This window comes from Aquarana catesbeiana, linkage group LG08 (assembly GCF_042186555.1).
Source record: "Aquarana catesbeiana isolate 2022-GZ linkage group LG08, ASM4218655v1, whole genome shotgun sequence".
Lineage (NCBI taxonomy): Eukaryota > Metazoa > Chordata > Amphibia > Anura > Ranidae > Aquarana > Aquarana catesbeiana.
In genome coordinates this window covers 299,529,088-299,546,890 of record NC_133331.1, presented here as the reverse complement: position 1 = coordinate 299,546,890, position 17,803 = coordinate 299,529,088, and the positions used below count along the sequence as shown (strand labels likewise).

General features: G+C 45.4%; 1 protein-coding gene across 1 annotated transcript in view; it reads right to left on the bottom strand.

Annotated features, from left to right (window-relative positions):
- Nucleotides 1-769: 769 nt before the first annotated feature.
- LOC141104969 (uncharacterized) overlaps nt 770-17,803 on the bottom strand; it is a 68,960-nt gene continuing 51,926 nt past the window's right edge. Inside the window, exon 8 of the mRNA XM_073594780.1 lies at nt 770-2,476. Within this exon, the coding sequence (XP_073450881.1) occupies nt 909-2,476 (1,568 nt within the window). The 3' untranslated portion in view covers nt 770-908. The remainder of the gene's footprint in view (nt 2,477-17,803) is intronic.

Sequence of the window (17,803 nt, the reverse complement as noted above, 5' to 3'; positions counted from 1 at the left end):
CTGTGCTGGAAACTAAAGAATGGCGTATACAGGAAGGGGGAATAACATGGCGGTCTTTAAGTGGTTAACAAACAATAAAAACTAAGCTAGAATATAAATCAAAACCTTTATAATTGAAGATAATAAACAATAAAGTGTATTTATTATTGGTTGGACCAATGAGAAGCCGGCTTCTTCAGTAATACATAAAAAGAGCAAAAATGTACAGAAACCGATATCAACCAATAAGAAGTGTTGTCCATGTATTGTCATATCTGGCCATGTATTAGCACAGTTTAGTTGTATGGTGCGGTCTGTGTGAGTGCGGGACCGAGTCATCTCTATATGTTTAGAGGATCGTATTACTAGAATTCAATCCCTGCAGACTCAGATCTATCAAACCGAACCTGAAAAACATTCAATATATTCCGCCCCACCCCCAACACACCACTGTTATCATGAAAAAGATCGTTATCTCGTGTGAATTCTCTGATGATACACAAGGTTTCCTTTCTGAATGAAACATTTCCCGCACTCCGAACAAGAATAAGGACGCTCACCTGTGTGAACTCTCTGGTGTACATTAAGTCTTTCTTTTGTAATGAAACCTTTCCCGCACTCTGAGCATGAATAGGGACGCTCCCCTGTGTGAAGCTTCTGGTGTCTAATAAGATTTCTTTTCGTAGGGAAACCTTTCCCGCACTCTGAGCATGAATAAGGAAGGTCAACCGTGTGACATATCTGGTGTGAAATAAGATTTCTTTTGTCGGAGAAACGTTTCCCGCACTCTGAACATAAATAAGGGCACTCTCCTGTATGAATTCTTTGGTGTAAAAGAAGAATTTGTTTCTTAGCTAAACATTTCCCACACTGAGCATGGAAAGGGACGTTCACCCGTGTGCATTCTAAGATGTTTAAGTAGGTAATCTTTATGAAAGAAACACTTCCCGCTCCCCTGTATGAAGCTTCTGGTGTCTACTAAGATTGCTTTTCAGAGTGTAACCTTTCCCGCACTCTGAACATGAATAGGGACGCTCACCTGTGTGAATCATCTGGTGTTTATCAAGATATATTTTCTCAGTGAAACCTTTCCCGCACTCTGAACATGAAAAGGGCCTTACACCCGTGTGAATTGTCTGATGTTTAAGAAGGCCTCTTTTTCCAATGAAACATTTCCCGCACTCTGAACATGAATAGGGACGCTCACCAGTGTGAATCTTCTGGTGTTGATCAAGATATTTTTTCTCAGTGAAACCTTTCCCGCACTCTGAACATGAAAAGGAACGTTCACCCTTGTGCATTCGAAGATGTTGAAGTAGGCTAGCTTTCTGAAAGAAACATTTCCCACACTCTGAACATGAATGGGGGCGCTCCCCTGTGTGAAGCTTCCGGTGTCTACTAAGATTGCTTTCATGAGTGAAACATTTCCCGCACTCTGAACAGGAATAGGCACGCTCACCCGTGTGAATCTTCTGGTGTTGATCAAGATATTTTTTCTCAGTGAAACCTTTCCCGCACTCTGAACATGAAAAGGGACATTCACCCGTGTGCATTCGAAGATGTTGAAGTAGGTGAACTTTCTGAATGAAACATTTCCCGCACTCTGAACATGAATAGGGACGCTCCCCAGTGTGAAGCTTCTGGTGTTTATCAAGACGTTTTTTCTCAGTGAAACCTTTCCCGCACTCTGAACATGAATAGGGACGCTCACCCGTGTGAATCATCTGGTGTTTATCAAGACGTTTTTTCTCAGTGAAACTTTTCCTGCACTCTGAACATGGAAAAGGGCGTTCGCCTGTGTGCATTCTAAGATGTTTTAAAAGGTAATATTTCTGAAAGAAACATTTCTCACACTCTGAACATGAATGGGGGCGCTCCCCTGTGTGAACTCTCTGGTGTACAATTAGTTTTTCTTTTGTAATGAAACCTTTCCCGCACTCTGAACATGAATGGGGGCGCTCCCCTGTGTGAAGCTTATGGTGTCTATTAAGACTGTTTTTCTGAGTGAAACCTTTCCCGCACTCTGAACAGGAATAGGGACACTCACCTGTGTGAATCATCTGGTGTTTATCAAGACGTTTTTTCTCAGTGAAACCTTTCCCGCACTCTGAACATGAAAAGGGCCAATCACCTGTGTGACGTTTCTGATGTTTAAGAAGGCTTCTTTTTTCAATGAAACCTTTCCCGCACTCTGAACAAGAAAAGGGACTTACACCTGTGTGAATTGTCTGATGTGTAAGAAGTGTTTGTTTTCTAGTGAAACATTTCCCGCACTCTGAACAAGAAAAGGGGCGTTCACCAGTGTGCATTCTCTGATGTACAAGAAGTTGTCCTTTACTAATAAAACATTTCCCACACTCTGAACAAGAAAAGGGGCGCTCACCAGTGTGAATTCTCTGATGTACAAGAAGTTGTCCTTTACTAATAAAACATTTCCCGCACTCGGAACATGAATAGGGACGCTCAGCAGTGTGATATTTCTCGTGTCTAAGAAGTTCTCTCTTTTTTGTGAAAAGTTTCCCACACGCTGAACATGACAATGAACTCTCCTCTGTGTGATCTCCTTCCTGCCCTGAAGAAGATTCCTCGGGAGTAGACGGATCTATTAAAGTATTTCTACTGTGAGATCTTAGAGTCCTGGAATGTGATTTATCAGAAGATTCCTCAGACATATTCCGCACATTATGGTCATCTGCTGAGAAATAATTTTACAATAAATGTTAGAAGAATTTTTGGAATCTTGTATTCAATGTCCCTTTACAGTGCGGTCCCCTTTATATCACTGTGCCCCTTTACATTACAGTGCCCCCCACAATCACAGCCCCTAATCAAAGTGCCCCTTTACATTACATTGCCCCCCATCACAGTGCCCCTTTACATTGCAGTTGCCCCTACAATCGCAGCCCCCCATCACAGTGCCCCTTTACATTGCAGTGCCCCCCGCAATCACAGCCCCCCATCACTGTGCTCCTTTACATTACTGTGCCCCCCGCAATCACAGCCCCCCATCACAGTGCCCCTTTACATTGCAGTGCCCCCCGCAATCACAGTCCCCATCACTGTGCCCCTTTACATTGCAGTGCCCCCCGCAATCACAGCCCCCTATCACTGTGCTCCTTTACATTACTGTGCCCCCCGCAATCACAGCCCCCCATCACTGTGCCCCTTTACATTACAGTGCCCCCGCAATTACAGCCCCCCATCACAGTGCCCCTTTACATTAAACTGCCCCCCGCAATCACAGCCCCCATCACTATGTCCCTTTACATTACAGTGCCCCCCCTCCTGTAATTACAGTCCCCCATTACAGTGCCCCTTGCAGTCATGGTCCCCCCATCACTGCCTCTTTAAATCTCTTCCTCCCCTGAACAGTCCTACCTTCAGCAGGGCAGAGGCAGTTATCAGCCCTCTGTGTCCTCTGCCAGGTCTCCCGCCCCACAGACGATGTCATCCAATCAGCAGGGCAGGGGGTGGGAGGAGCTGCAGATCTGAATGCTTGGTAATATGAAAAGACTCCCACTCTCTCTCCAGATCTCATGCCCCCTTCCCTGCCGATTAAATGATATAGTCAGTGAGGTGAGAGGCCCGGGGGAGGGCACACAGGCTAAGTGTTATAACCGCACAGCATGAGGTGAGTGGTGACCGTGCTCTGTGATAGTCCTGTCCGGACTGCAGTCACCACTCACCTCCTGCTATGTGGACCGGTCATCAACAGGCCATGGACTGGTACTGGTCTGCAGCTTGGGGACCCCTAGTCTACAGTGTCTACACCTCATTTGTTGGGAACGTGACGTTATATTGAGGAATGGAGATGGACCTTTCATATGGTGTACAGTATCTCCTCCTCATTTGTTGGGAACATGACGTTATATTGAGGAATGGAGATGGACCTTTCATATGGTGTACAGTATCTCCTCCTCATTTGTTGGGAACATGACGTTATATTGAGGAATGGAGATGGACCTTTCATATGGTGTACAGTATCTCCTCCTCATTTGTTGGGAACATGACGTTATATTGAGGAATGGAGATGGACCTTTCATATGGTGTACAGTATCTCCTCCTCATTTGTTGGGAACATGACGTTATATTGAGGAATGGAGATGGACCTCTCATATGGTGTACAGTATCTCCACCTCATTTGTTGGGAACATGATGTTATATTGAGGAATGGAGATGGACCTTTCATATGGTGTACAGTATCTCCTCCTCATTTGTTGGGAACATGACGTTATATTGAGGAATGGAGATGGGCCTTTCATATGATGTACAGTATCTCATCCTCATTAACCTCCCTGGCGGTATGATTCTTTCTGATTTTAGGTGCTGAAAGCGGTACAATTATTTTGCATGGAAATTTGGCGTTTTATATTGTAGGTCTGTAATTTTTAACAATAACACACTTAAATCTGTCCAAACAAGAGTCTAGTAGATATCCCGGGTATGATAAAGTTTGAAACACAAAAACATAAATTATAATATAATAAATAAAAATAAATAATTAAAAAAATATATAAATAAATAAATAAATTTCCCCACGATTCACTATCGCTCAATTCTGCAAGTGTTCTAATTTACCATCGCTGTTTTATAGCTGGTCTAAAGCTACTTTTGACGTAAAGGGACACTTTTTGGTTGCTATGGACAATATCCAGTTTCCAGGCAGAAAGAACAGTATATATAACATAAAACTGCATGCAGGGCATGGGCCAAAGCACTGGGGACAAAAGGGATGTGAAATGATTTCATACAGTACTGTAATCTGTAAGATTACAGTACTGTATGTGTTATGATTTTTACAATTTTTTGAATTTGACGCCAGGCTCCGCCCCCGTGCGTCGCAACGCTCGCAGGGAACAGGGCCTGGCACGGAGAGGCTTCGGAGGAGGACAGAGCCCACGGACACTGCGGGGAACATCGCAGGATCCCGGGGACAAGGTAAGTAAAGCCACACCAGGATCCTGCGATGTAATCCTGAGTGTGGCTCGGGGTTACCGCTAATGGTCCTGAATTTTAACCCCGAGCCACACTCGGGAAAACCGCCAGGGAGGCTACTTGGGAACATTGGTTAATATGATAAATATAATTGCCTTCTTCTGGTGAGGACTAGAGTTGATGCTTTCAAATGGTTTTCAATTCCCACAGCACATTGATGTTTTTGCTATCAGCAGTTAAGGTTTCTCAGTCTTTCCTGTACAGAATGATGTTACATTCTTCATTTTGTACATGACCATCATAGATTGTGTGTAATTAAATAGAAAAAACTAACTTCTGTATACGGAAGGGGAGCTTTGTTTTTAGAGCTCTGTGGATGAGGAATAATCTGGTTCCAGATGACTAATAAAAATGATTGGATGTTCTTCTTATTACAAATACTGTATATTAGGGATGAGCTTCGTGCTCGAGTCAAACCCATGTTCGTCTCGAACATCGTATGTTCAACCGTCCGTCGAATTACGAACGATATGGGCCGTTCGCGCCAAATTCGAGTGGCGCGTCACGGGCCATAATTCACTGCGGCATCGCAGTGCATTGCTGACTGATGATTGGCCAAGCATGCACTATGACCCGCATGCTTGGCCAATCACAGCGCCATCTGTACAGAGAGCCGTAATTGGCCAAAGCCAGGGTAGCTTTGGCCAATTATGGCTCAGGGGGTTTAGTACACACCCCACACTATATAAGGCCACCTGCACGTCGGCCCTGTTTAGTGTGTTTCGGTGTTGAGAGAAAGAGAGAGACAGTGTCATTTGATTTAAGTTAGATAGAGTAGGCAGGCGAGTCAGTTAGCTGCACTTACAATGTATTGTGTATATATACATCCTAGGTGTGTATATATATATATATATATATACACACTGTATTCAGTTTAGCTAGATCCGTTCCTGTTATTCTCTTCCTACTGACAGGCAGGCAGGTGTTATTACAGTATTTACAGCTACCTGAAGAAAATTGCTGGTGTTCCTCTGATCCTATTAGTCCTATTAGCTACAGTATTTACAGTTAGTGTAGTGCGTCCTCTGCACAGTGTGCGCCTAACGCTACCTGAAGAAAATTGGTGGTGTTCTTCTGATCCTATTAGTATCACAGGCAGCTTTAGTATTTACAAGTTAGTGTAGTGCGTCCTCTGCACAGTGTGCACCTAAAGCTACCTGAAGAAAATTGGTGGTGTTCTTCGGATCCTTTTAGTACAGTACCGCAGGCAGCTGCAGTATTTACAAGTTAGTGTAGTGCATCCTCTGCACAGTGTGCACCTAAAGCTACCTGAAAACTTAGTGGTGTTCTTCTGATCCTATTAATACCACAGACAGGCAGATACAGTATTTAAAGTTAGTATACTGTGTCCTCTGCACAGTGTGCACCTAAAGCTACCTGAATAAAATTGGTGGTGTTCTTCTGATCCTATTAATACCACAGGCAGGCAGCTACAGTATTTACAGTTAGTGTAGTCCATCCTCTGCACAGTGTGCACCTAAAGCTACCTGGTGACAATTGCTTTTGTTCTGCTCCTATTAATACCACAGGCAGGCAGCTACAGTATTTACAGTTAGTGTAGTCCATCCTCTGCACAGTGTGCACCTAAAGCTACCTGGTGACAATTGCTTTTGTTCTGCTCCTATTAATACCACAGGCAGGCAGCTACAGTATTTACAGTTAGTGTAGTGCGTCCTCAACACAGTGTGCACCTAAAGCTACCTGAAGAAAATTGGTGGTGTTTTTCTGATCCTATTAGTACAGTACCGCAGGCAGCTGCAGTATTTACAAGTTAGTGTAGTGCATCCTCTGCACAGTGTACACCTAAGGCTACCTGAAGAAAATTGGGGGTGTTCTTCTGATCCTTTTAGTACAGTACCGCAGGCAGCTGCAGTATTTACTAGTTAGTGTAGTGCATCCTCTGCAAAGTGTGCACCTAAAGCTACTTGAAAAAAATTGGTGGTGTTCTGATCCTATATTATTTCCACAGGCAGGCAGCTACAGTATTTACAGCTAGTGTACTGCGTCCTCTGCACAGTGTGCACCTAAAGCTACCTGAAGACAATTGCTGTTGTTCTGCTCCTATTAATACCACAGACAGGCAGCTACAGTATTTACAGTTAGTGTACTGTGTCCTCTGCACAGTGTGCACCTAAAGCTACCTGAATAAAATTGGTGGTGTTCTTCTAATCCTATATTAATACCACAGGCAGGCAGCTACAGTATTTACAGTTAGTGTACTGTGTCCTCTGCACAGTGTGCACCTAAAGCTACCTGAATAAAATTGGTGGTGTTCTTCTGATCCTATTAATACCACAGGCAGGCAGCTACAGTATTTACAGTTAGTGTACTGTGTCCTCTGCACAGTGTGCACCTAAAGCTACTCGAAGACAGTTGCTGGTGTTCTAATACTAATAATACTACAGGCAGGCAGTTGATTCTGTTAGCTGCAGTATCAGTATATATATACATCCCAGCTTTGTGCAGCTACATCTCACTGCAGGCCATTAGTATGTCTGGAAGGCCAACAAGGAGAGGCAGACAGTCACAAGCCAATAAAAGAGGGCAAGCAGGCTCTGTGTCTAGAGGCAACAGTGCTGGTCATGGAGACGGTGCATCCTCATCAGCACGTGGCCATGGGACATGCTGGCCGTGTTGAGCCGCAACATGCGGAAGACTTGGTAGAGTGGATGACCAAGCCGTCCTCATCCTCCTCATCCTCTCTTACCCAGGCTCAGGGTACTTTGTCTGGCAAAACAGCTGCCGATGCGGCCTCTTCCTTCAGCTCAATGGCATCAGTCATTCCTTCCCTAGCCCCACCATGTCCTCCTGAGGAGTCCCCTGAACTGTTTGACCACAGTGTTGGGTACATGCTCCAGGAGGATGCCCAGCGTTTTGAAGGCTCCGATGATGGTACCCACCTAGAGGAAGGCAGTAACGTGAGCCCAGAGAGAGGGGGTGCCCAAAAAGGACAGCAATCAGGCAGTCGTGTTCCCCCAGCTGCAGCATACTGCCAGCTTTGCTCCAGTGATGAGGAGGGAGGGGATGATGAGGTCACTGACTCCACGTGGGTGCCTGATAGGAGAGAGGAGGAGGAGGAGGAGGAGGCACATCACCAACGAGACAGGATGCCCTCCAGGGGCCAGCTTAAGGGCAGCACACCGACTGCATCACACAGCAGAGCTCCACATGTGCAGGGCGCTGCTGTCTCTGCGCGTTATTCCAAAAGTTCTTTGGTGTGGGCCTTTTTTGAGACGAGTGCATCAGATCCCACAGCTGCTACTTGCAACATATGTCTCAGGCGTATCTCGCGTGGCCAAAACATCACCTGCTTGGGCACCACATGCTTGACCAGACATATGTCAACCTGCCATGCAGTTTGTTGGCAAGCGTACCTAAAAGACCCACACCAAAGAACAAAGAGGACCTCTCCTTGCTCCTCATCAGCTGGGATCTCCAACCCCACTATACCTTCAGTCCTCTCTGAGACCTGCACTGAGAGGAATGAAGGTGTAGAATTAGGTGTGTCACAGCCAAGTACTTGGGGGCAATCTGCTATCGGTCCACCGAGGTCAGATTGTACCAGGCAAATTTCCCTGCCCCAGCTGCTGCACCGCCAAAAGAAGTTCACTCCCAGCCATCCACATGCCCAGCGGTTGAATGCTAGCTTGGCTAAATTTCTAGCACTTCAACTGCTGCCTTTTCAGTTGGTAGACTCTGCCCCCGTCCGTGAGTTTGTGTAATGTGCGGTTCCTCAGTGGCAGGTTACCAAACGCCACTTTTTCTCACGGAAGGCGATTCCGGCTCTCTACCGGCATGTGGAAGGCAATGTCTTGGCCTCCCTGGACAGGGCGGTAAGGTGCATATTACCGCTGAACTCATGGTCCAGCAGGCATGGACAGGGACGTTACCTATCTTTCACCGCGCACTGGGTGGCTCTTCTGGCAGCTGGGAAGGATGCAGGACAGGGTGCAGTAGTGTTGGAGGTTGTTCTGCCACCACGCCTCCAAAATACTACTAGTGGTGATTCTACCAAACCTCTCTCCTCCACCCCCTCCTCTTCTTCTTCCTCCATGGCCTCTTCCTGTGCTGATTTGTCCTCGGAACCAGCGTTGCTCTGTAGGCGTTCAAGGGGCTACGCAAGCACGCAGGCTAAAAGATGCCATGCGGTGCTTGAGCTGGTGTGCTTGGGGGACAGGAGCCACACCGGGGCAGAGATTCTGTCAGCTGTGCAGGGGCAGGTTCAGAGGTGGTTGACGTCACGCCAGCTTAAGGCAGGTATGGTGGTTTGCGACAATGGCACCAACCTCCTCCTCCGCTCTCCGACAGGGACAACTGACCCATGTGCCCTGTTTGGCTCACGACCTTAACTTGGTGGTGCAGCAGTTCTTAGGCAGGTACCCGGGCTTACAGGATGTCCTGAGGCAGGCCAGGAAAGTTTCTGTACATTTCCGCAGGTCATATAATGCCAGTTCTCGGCTGGCTGACCTCCAAAAGGAATTTAACCTGCCCAAGAACCGCCTAATCTGTGACATGCCCACCAGGTGGAACTCAACGTTGGCCATGCTGCAGCGGCTGCACACACAGCAGAGGGCCATCATGAGTACCTGTGCGACTATGGCACCAGGACAGGGTCAGGGGAGCTTGTTTTTTTTTCCCCACGCCAGTGGGCCATGATTAGGGATGCATGCACTGTCCTGTCACCTGGTTCTGGGCGCCGCCACCAGTGGCTAAGGCCCAATTTTTCAGCCCCTGCTTAACAGGGGCGTGTAATTAAAATTTTTGATGCAATACTTTGCAGCAGGGCTTGTTCCTGCGCTCCAACTAGAGTATCTGTGAGGGGTTGCAGTGTTGTGGCACCAGCACCAGTGCCTAAGGCCCAATTTTTCAGCTCCTGTTTAACAGGGGCGTGTAATTACAATTTTTGATGCAATATTTTGCAGGAGGGCTCATTCCTGCGCTCCAACTAGAGTATCTGTGAGGGGTTGCAGTGTTGTGGCACCAGTGCCTTCGGCCCAATTATTCTGCCCCTGTTCAACAGATGCATGTAATTACAATTCTTGATCTAATATTTCACAGCAGGGCCCGTTTCTGCACCCACCAAGAGTAACTGTGAGGACTTACAGTGTTGTGGCACCAGCACCACCATCACCAAAGGCCCAATTTTTCTAACCCTGTTCAACAGGTGCATGTAATTACAATTCTTGATCTAATATTTCACATCAGGGCTTTGTGAGGGCTTACAGTGTTGTGGCAACATCAACACCTAAGGCCCCAATTTCTGCAGAGTATATAGGGCAGGCCTCTACTTTCAAACATTCAACTTACAAATGACTCCTACTTGCAAACGGATGAAGACAACAGGAAGTGAGATGAAATCTACCCCTAGGAAGGGAAATTCTGTCCTTTAAGAGTTAATATGGGAAAAACGTGTCTCCTCTTCACTGATGCTTTATCATCAATCCTTGTTTCACTAAAAACCCCAAATTGTCAAAAAACATTTGTCATTGGGACAGAAAGTGAGGTGAAATCTTTTTAAGAGGCGCACAGACAGCAAATCAAAAGTTACAGGGGCGATAACCCTTCCCTATGTTTTCCAAAAAGCTTAAAAATAGATTTTATGGCTGGAGCTACACTTTAAAAATGCACCAGTTCAAAATTACAAACAGATTCTACTTAACAACAAACCTACAGTCCCTGTCTTGTTTGCACTGCCTGTTCAGAGTATATAGGGCCTGGGGGCCCCACGCTTTTCCTTTTTTTAATTTGGGTGCGGGGTTCCCCTTAATATCCATACAAAACCCAAAGGGCCGGGTAATGGACTGGGGGGGGGGGTACCCATGCCGTTTGTCTCACTGATTTTCATCCATATTGCCGGAACCCGACATTACATTAAAGCCGCAAGCAAATTTAAATGACTTCTATTCCTTTAAAAATGTCATTTTGTGCAGGGAAACACGCGCCACTTTACAGGCATACCATAGACACCCCCAGGTACGATATTTAAAGGAATATTTCACTTATTTTTTTTTCATTTTAAGCATCATTAAAATCACTGCTCCCGAAAAAACTGACATTTTTAAAACTTTTTTTTGCATTGATACATGTCCCCTGGGGCAGGACCCGGGTCCCCAAACCCTTTTTAGGACAATACCATGCAAATTAGCCTTTAAAATTAGCACTTTTGATTTCGAACGTTCAAGCCCCATAGACTTCAATGGGGTTCTAAAGTTCACACAAATTTTTGGTCCGTTCGCAGGTTCTGGTGCGAACCGAACCGGGGGTGTTCGGCTCATCCCTACTGTATATCAGTGGTGGCCCACCCATAGGGGGCGCAAGGGCGCCGCACTTTCAGAGCTACTCATCCTAAAAAAAAAATACCGGCCTTTGAAGTGTGTGTGGGATGCCGGACACACAAGTGTATTTGAAAGATGACTTGCTGCAATCACCGAAAAAAAAATGATGAAAAAAATAAAAATAATGGCCCTTTAAGTATGTGCAGGGCGCCGGACACACAGCTGCTATGGGAAGCATGACGTGTTTGCAATCAAGTGATTGCAAACAAGAAGCTCTATTGGTTTCCTTTAGAAAGTCCTCAGGGAGCTGAAGTCTGCGCCCTGAACACTCCCTCTATAGCATTGTTCCCTGCTGTGATGTGTGATTGGCGGGTCCTGTGCCTTCACTTCGGTTTTTCTGACTCATCCCGGCCGTCCGAAAGGTGGATGACAGGCGTCTTGCTGTGAGTACGAGGGGGGAGAGTGGGGGCATCTAATGTAAAGGGGGGCTCTGATGGGGACACCTGATGTAAAGGGGGGCTCTGATGGTGACATCTAATGTAAAGGAGGACTCTGATGGAGACATCTAATGTAAAGGGGGCTCTGATGGGGACACCTGATGTAAAGGGGGACTCTGACAAAGAAACCTGATGTATAGGGGGACTCTGATTGGGACCCCTGATGTAAAGGGGGGCACCTGCTGTAAAGGGGGACTCTGACTGGGACATCTGATGTAAAAAGGGGGCTCTGAGAAAGACTCCTTATGTTAAGTGGTTTTATTTTCTTTTACATAAAATGTGGATGTGATTGGCCTACTGTGATGGGCACAGGGAGGCTGCTTATGATGAGTACAGTGAGGTTGCATATGATGGGCACAGTGAGGCTGCATATGACAGGCACACTGAGGCTGCATATGATGGGCACAGTTGTTTCTAGCAGTAATGATACCTAATCACCCGATAAATGGCTATTTACAGTCCTGCATTACTAACAGTTTAATTTTTCAGTTTGTTTGCGCCCCCCAAAAATGTTGAGCACCAGCCGCCACATTTTAGAATGTTAATCTGGGGAGATATCTGATTGCCTTTTCGGATCAGGAAAGACCATTTTTAAACTGAAGAAAATGAGGCCGAGCTTTATATGGTTATTCTGTCTTCCTCCTGGGTGAATTCAGTAGACATAGACCTTTTCTCCTCTGATGTAACAATGTAAATACATACTTTATACTCATAGAAGTAAAATAATAAATGGAAACTGGTTCTATAGTGTTTATTACTTACTTGTGTTTATATGTAGAGAAGATTCCTCCTGTTTACTTTCCATAGTCATCTCCCCCTCCTCCATAGACTGCTGATCTCCACTCACCAACATCTCTTCTTCTTCCTCTTTGTCCTCAACTTTGATGTCTTTCAGTTTTTCACCCTAAACCCCAAAGATGGTAGAATACATTAGTAAAAAGAAATAAGAGATTACAGAGAAGAATGTCCTCTAATAGATTAGAATACATTTTAAGTTCTAGTTGATCAGTCCCACCTACCTGATGATGGTGAGGGATGGTGTGATCTTCCTGTGTGGAATCCTGGAAATACAGAGGATGGGGACATCTCTCTGGTTGGTTCCCATTACTGGATCCATCTGTAGCAAACACACACACAGACTGATTACATTGTTTCTATGTGCTTATCAGATGATGGGGGATCTAGGTGGATCCTCCGTACTGCTCTCTCCTTTACAATAAAGTCTCCTCTTACCCGGTGATGTGAGGGGCGGCTGAATCTCCATCATGATGTCCGTGTAGAGATACTTGTGTCCTTCTAAATACATCTGTTGTCAAGCAGTGAGGTGGAGGCACTGTGATGTGTGGGAGACCCGGGAGAGGGCACAGGCGAAGTGATAGAGGAGCACAACAGTAGGTGAGTGGCAACCTAGGTCTGTGATAGTCTGGGCCGGACCACGGTCATCGCTCACCTCCTGCTGTGTGGACCAGCCATCAACAGGCCAAGGACTGGTCTAAAGCTTGGTGGTTGGGGACCCCTAGTCTATAGTGTCTATACCTCATTTGTTGGGAACATGACTTTATATTGAGGAATGGAGATGCCAGAAGGACTTGTCCCAAGCCGTCTCCTGTGGTTTTTAACATTCTGACACTTTCTTTTTGTGAAATGGTAGGGGTACAATGTATTCCTTACCAATTCACATAGGGGGGGCGGGGGGCGGGATCTGGGTGTCCCCTTTGTTAAAGGGGGTTTCCAGATTCCGATAAGCCCCCACCCGCAGACCCCCCACAACCACCGGGCAAGGCTTGTGGGGAGGAGGCCCTTGTCCCCATCAACATGGGGTCATCCTCCCCATGTTGAGGGCATGTGGCCTGGTACAGTTCAGGAGGGGGGGTGCCGCTCTCTCGCCCCCCCCCTCTTTTCCTGCGGCCTGCCAGGTTGCGTGCTCGGATAAGGGTCTGATGTGGATTTTTGGGGGAACCCCACACCATTTTTTTTTTAAATTTTGGCGCGGAGTTTCACTTAAAATCCATACCAGACCCGTCTGGTATGGATTTTTGGGGGGAACCCCACGCCATTTTTAAAAAAATTTTGGCGCAGAGTTCTCCTTAATATCCATAGCAGACCTGAAGGGCCTGGTAATGGAATTTTGGGGACTCCCATGCATTTTTTTTTTCCAATGACTTTCAATGACTTTTATGTGTATTGTCGGGACCGACAATTCATTAATAGCTGGCACTAGTACTTTTAAATTACTTTTTTTTCCTGTAGAAATGTCATTTTGCTCTCAGACTGTTATAAACACGGGAAAAATGCGCTACAGGCATACTATAGACACCCCCCAGGTACGAAATTTAAAGGAATATTTCACTTTTATTGTTTCACTTTAAGCATTATTAAAATCACTGCTCCCGAAAAAAACGTCCGTTTTAAAAACTTTTTTTTGCATTGATACATGTCCCCTGGGGCAGGACCCGGGTCCTCAAAAACTTTTTATGACAATAACTTGCATATTAGACTTTGAAAAGGGTGTTCCGCGGCCTTTCAAATTTGCCGCGAACACCCCAAACTGTTTGCTGTTCGGCGAACAGCCAATGTTCGAGATGAACTCATGTTCGACTCAAACAGATAGCCCATCCTTAATCCTGGGTGAATTCAGTAGACATAGACCTTTTCTCCTCTGATGTAACAATGTAAATACATACTTTATACTCATAGAAGTAAAAATAATGGGAACTGGTTCTATATTTAGTGTTTTTTTACTTACCTGTGTCTATATGTAGAGGAGATTCCTCCTGTTTACTTTCCATAATCATCTCCCCCTCCTCCATAGACTGCTGATGTCCACTCACCAACCTCTCTTCTTCTTCCTCTTTATCCTCAACTTTGATGTCTTTCAGTTCTTCACCCTAAACCCCAAAGATGGTAGAATATGTTGGTACAAAAGAAACAAGAGATTACACAGAAGAATGTCCTCTCATGAATTAGAATACATTTTGAGCTCAAGTTACTCAGTACCACCTACCTGATGATGGTGATGGATGATGTGATGTTCCTGTGTGGAATCCCGGGAATACAGAGAATGGGGACATGTCTCTGGTGGGTTCCCATTACTGGATCCATCTGTAGGAAACACACACACTGACTGAATACATTATTTCCATGTGTTTATCAGATGATGGGGGATCTAGGTGGACCCTCCGTACTGCACTCTCCTTTACAATAAAGTCTCCTCTTACCCGGTGAGATGAGGGGCGGCTGATTTTCCATCATGATGTCCTTGTAGGGATCCTTGTGTCCTCCTATATACCTCTGTTGTCAGGCAGTGAGGTGGAGGCACTGTGATGGGTGATGTCCTGTGAAGACGGCTGCTGGGTGTTAATGGATCTCCAGATAGTTATTGCTCTATAATCCTGTGTGAAGACAGGAAGTCATAATGATCACTTCATACTTTCCAGAATTATCCCTACTTCTACCCCTGTCAAAAATAACCCCTGATAACAGTATTTTAGGTTTGTGTAGTAGTGGATGTTGGAGATGAAGACATCGCAGTGACTATGGAGGAAGAGAACAGAAATGATGGTGGGGGGAATTTATTAGTGTAAATAGAAAAATAATCTTATTACCCTCTTTGTGTGTTCCAGCGACGTGTGCTCTCTTTTTCCTCCTCCTTTCACCTTGGATATTGTACGTTATACTGAAGTAGCAGAATATTAGGTAGGATATTGGTAATGACTGCTGGACAATGAACTTCTGGTATGCGAGATTTATTCCATTCTTCTGGCCAGCAAGAATGGACACTCCTGGCCCGACTAATGTCTACACGCCAAGAAGTGCCCGATAAAGTGAATACAGTGTTCATATATCTTCCATCACATTACGTCACAAGCGAACAGACAATACATTTCCGTTATAAGACATTCTAACCTTTTAACCCTTTTAAGCAGTCAACCTACTCTTATTGGTGCAAAGCAGTTTAGCAAAGCAAATTTCTTTTTGTACTCTTGCACAGTTTGCAGGTTTTTTTCTCTTGCGGTTTCCTTATTTTTCTTACTAATCAGCTTGACATTTGCTAGCTATCGGAAAGTGTGTATCAGTGTGCTAAACACAGGTGTCTGTGTTAAGGGGGGTGAAAGGGTGAATTCAGTGTCTTTAACCACAGCCTGTAACAAATATTACAGATCTCACAAAATGTTCTTAGCATAGTATATAGGAATGGCTTCTTAGCTGAAATTCTAAATCAGCCTTACTACACACATAACCATGGCCATATAAACTGACCCCCGTTCCTACTTCATTCCCCCCTTTGATCATAATCATAGCGATTAATATGAGCGAGATTAAGCATCACTAAATAGCATACAGATTTGTTTTGTTTTGTTTTTGTTTGTTTTTTTCTCTGATGACCTCACTAGCAGGCACAAAACATTCTTCTACCGAGATTATTCCCCATTGTCAGCTCCAGCCGGGTCTCTCATTAACTTATAAAACACTGGGATAGTGACCCTTGGCCCATGGTAACAATAAGAATGCAAAAAGAGTAAAAATATTAGCACTCCATACACTATAGGGAGAATCAGAAAATAATTAAAACTTGTCTCTGCAATACTTGAGTTGGTGATCAGGGTACGGTTTACCAGCTTACCGGTGGAGCTAAAGCTCCGAACGGTTAGCCAAGTTTTATAGGGAGCATAAGTAGGGTTATAACAGGTTATCTGATTTTCAACGGAGCACATTGAATAGGTAGTCCCATTATGTATGCAAGTACCAGTCTCTGTGCCATTGCATTGATAATGAGAGTGCCACAGTAACATCTTGGTAGCTATGGATCCTACTCTGGTGGTCCTTATACAAGGGTCACATGAATTACCCTCCCCCCTCTTTTAACCCGGTCAGTATCACTATTATGGCTATCAACAGTCTCATTATAACGATTTTAGTAAACATTACACCGATGAATATCCTCAGGCTTCAGCTTGTGCGTAGACCAACCAGCGTCCGGGGTGTGGTTGGAGCAGAGCTTAGTAGATATCCTTAATCTTCCGCCGTGCGTTGAGCCAGCAGCTTCCAGGAGTGTGTTGGCCACAGGGCTGGAGTCTGTCTATCTTCTGCCGTGCGTAAATTCAGCAGCTTCCAGGGGTGTGCTGAACACAGGGCTGGAGTTCTTCCTTCTGATTTCTCTGGTCAATCTCAGTCTCAAAGTATCTTGAGGGTCTACTGTACTGTGCCAGGAGTCTGTGAGGTCAGCAGCTCGCTTTACCCTGGAGTGTTGTATCCAGGGTGTCACCTCAGCTACCTTAATGGCTGTTGGGGTAGATAGCAGAACAGTGTAAGGACCTCTCCATTTTGGCCCTAGTGGGGTTAGGTTCCACTCCTTTACCCACACTGTATCTCCTGGTTTAAAGGGGTGTACTGGGTTCGACAAGCTTATGGGAAGTCTCTCTTGAACCCATTTCCCTATGTCCTGCATACTTTCCCCAAGTTTCTGTATCAGTTCACGGTTAGCAACCCCTCCTATCTGATGCAAGTCTCCTCTTATCCCTCTAATGATGGGTGGGGGCCTACCATACAGTACCTCAAAAGGGGACAGATTTGTCCTCTTTGTTGGGGTACTCCGAATTCTCAGTAAAGCAATGGGCAACATCAAGGTCCATTTCATTTGGGTTTCCTGACAGAGCTTGGTCAGTTGTGACTTGAGCGTGCGGTTCATTCGTTCAACTTTTCCAGAGCTTTGTGGCCTATATGCAGTGTGTAGTTTCCAAGTAATCTTAAGTGCTGTTGCTAATTCCTGGAGGCACTTGTGGACAAAGTCAGGGCCATTGTCTGAGCCTATATCTGGGGATAAATATCTTTTACAAAATTGCTTCCGTCAGTAAAGTACGCAACGTTTGGATTTTCCAAGGGGCTGTCTTTCAAGTCTGGTCGGCTTGCATATCCATTACCTGGAGACAGTCATGAGTTAGGGGTTCTTGTGAGGTGGGGAGCAGAGTGGCTGGGTTTAAAGTGTTTACAGTCTCAGTTTACAAGTGGATACGAGGATTTTCACACAGCATAGCTTGATATTTAACCATTCGACTG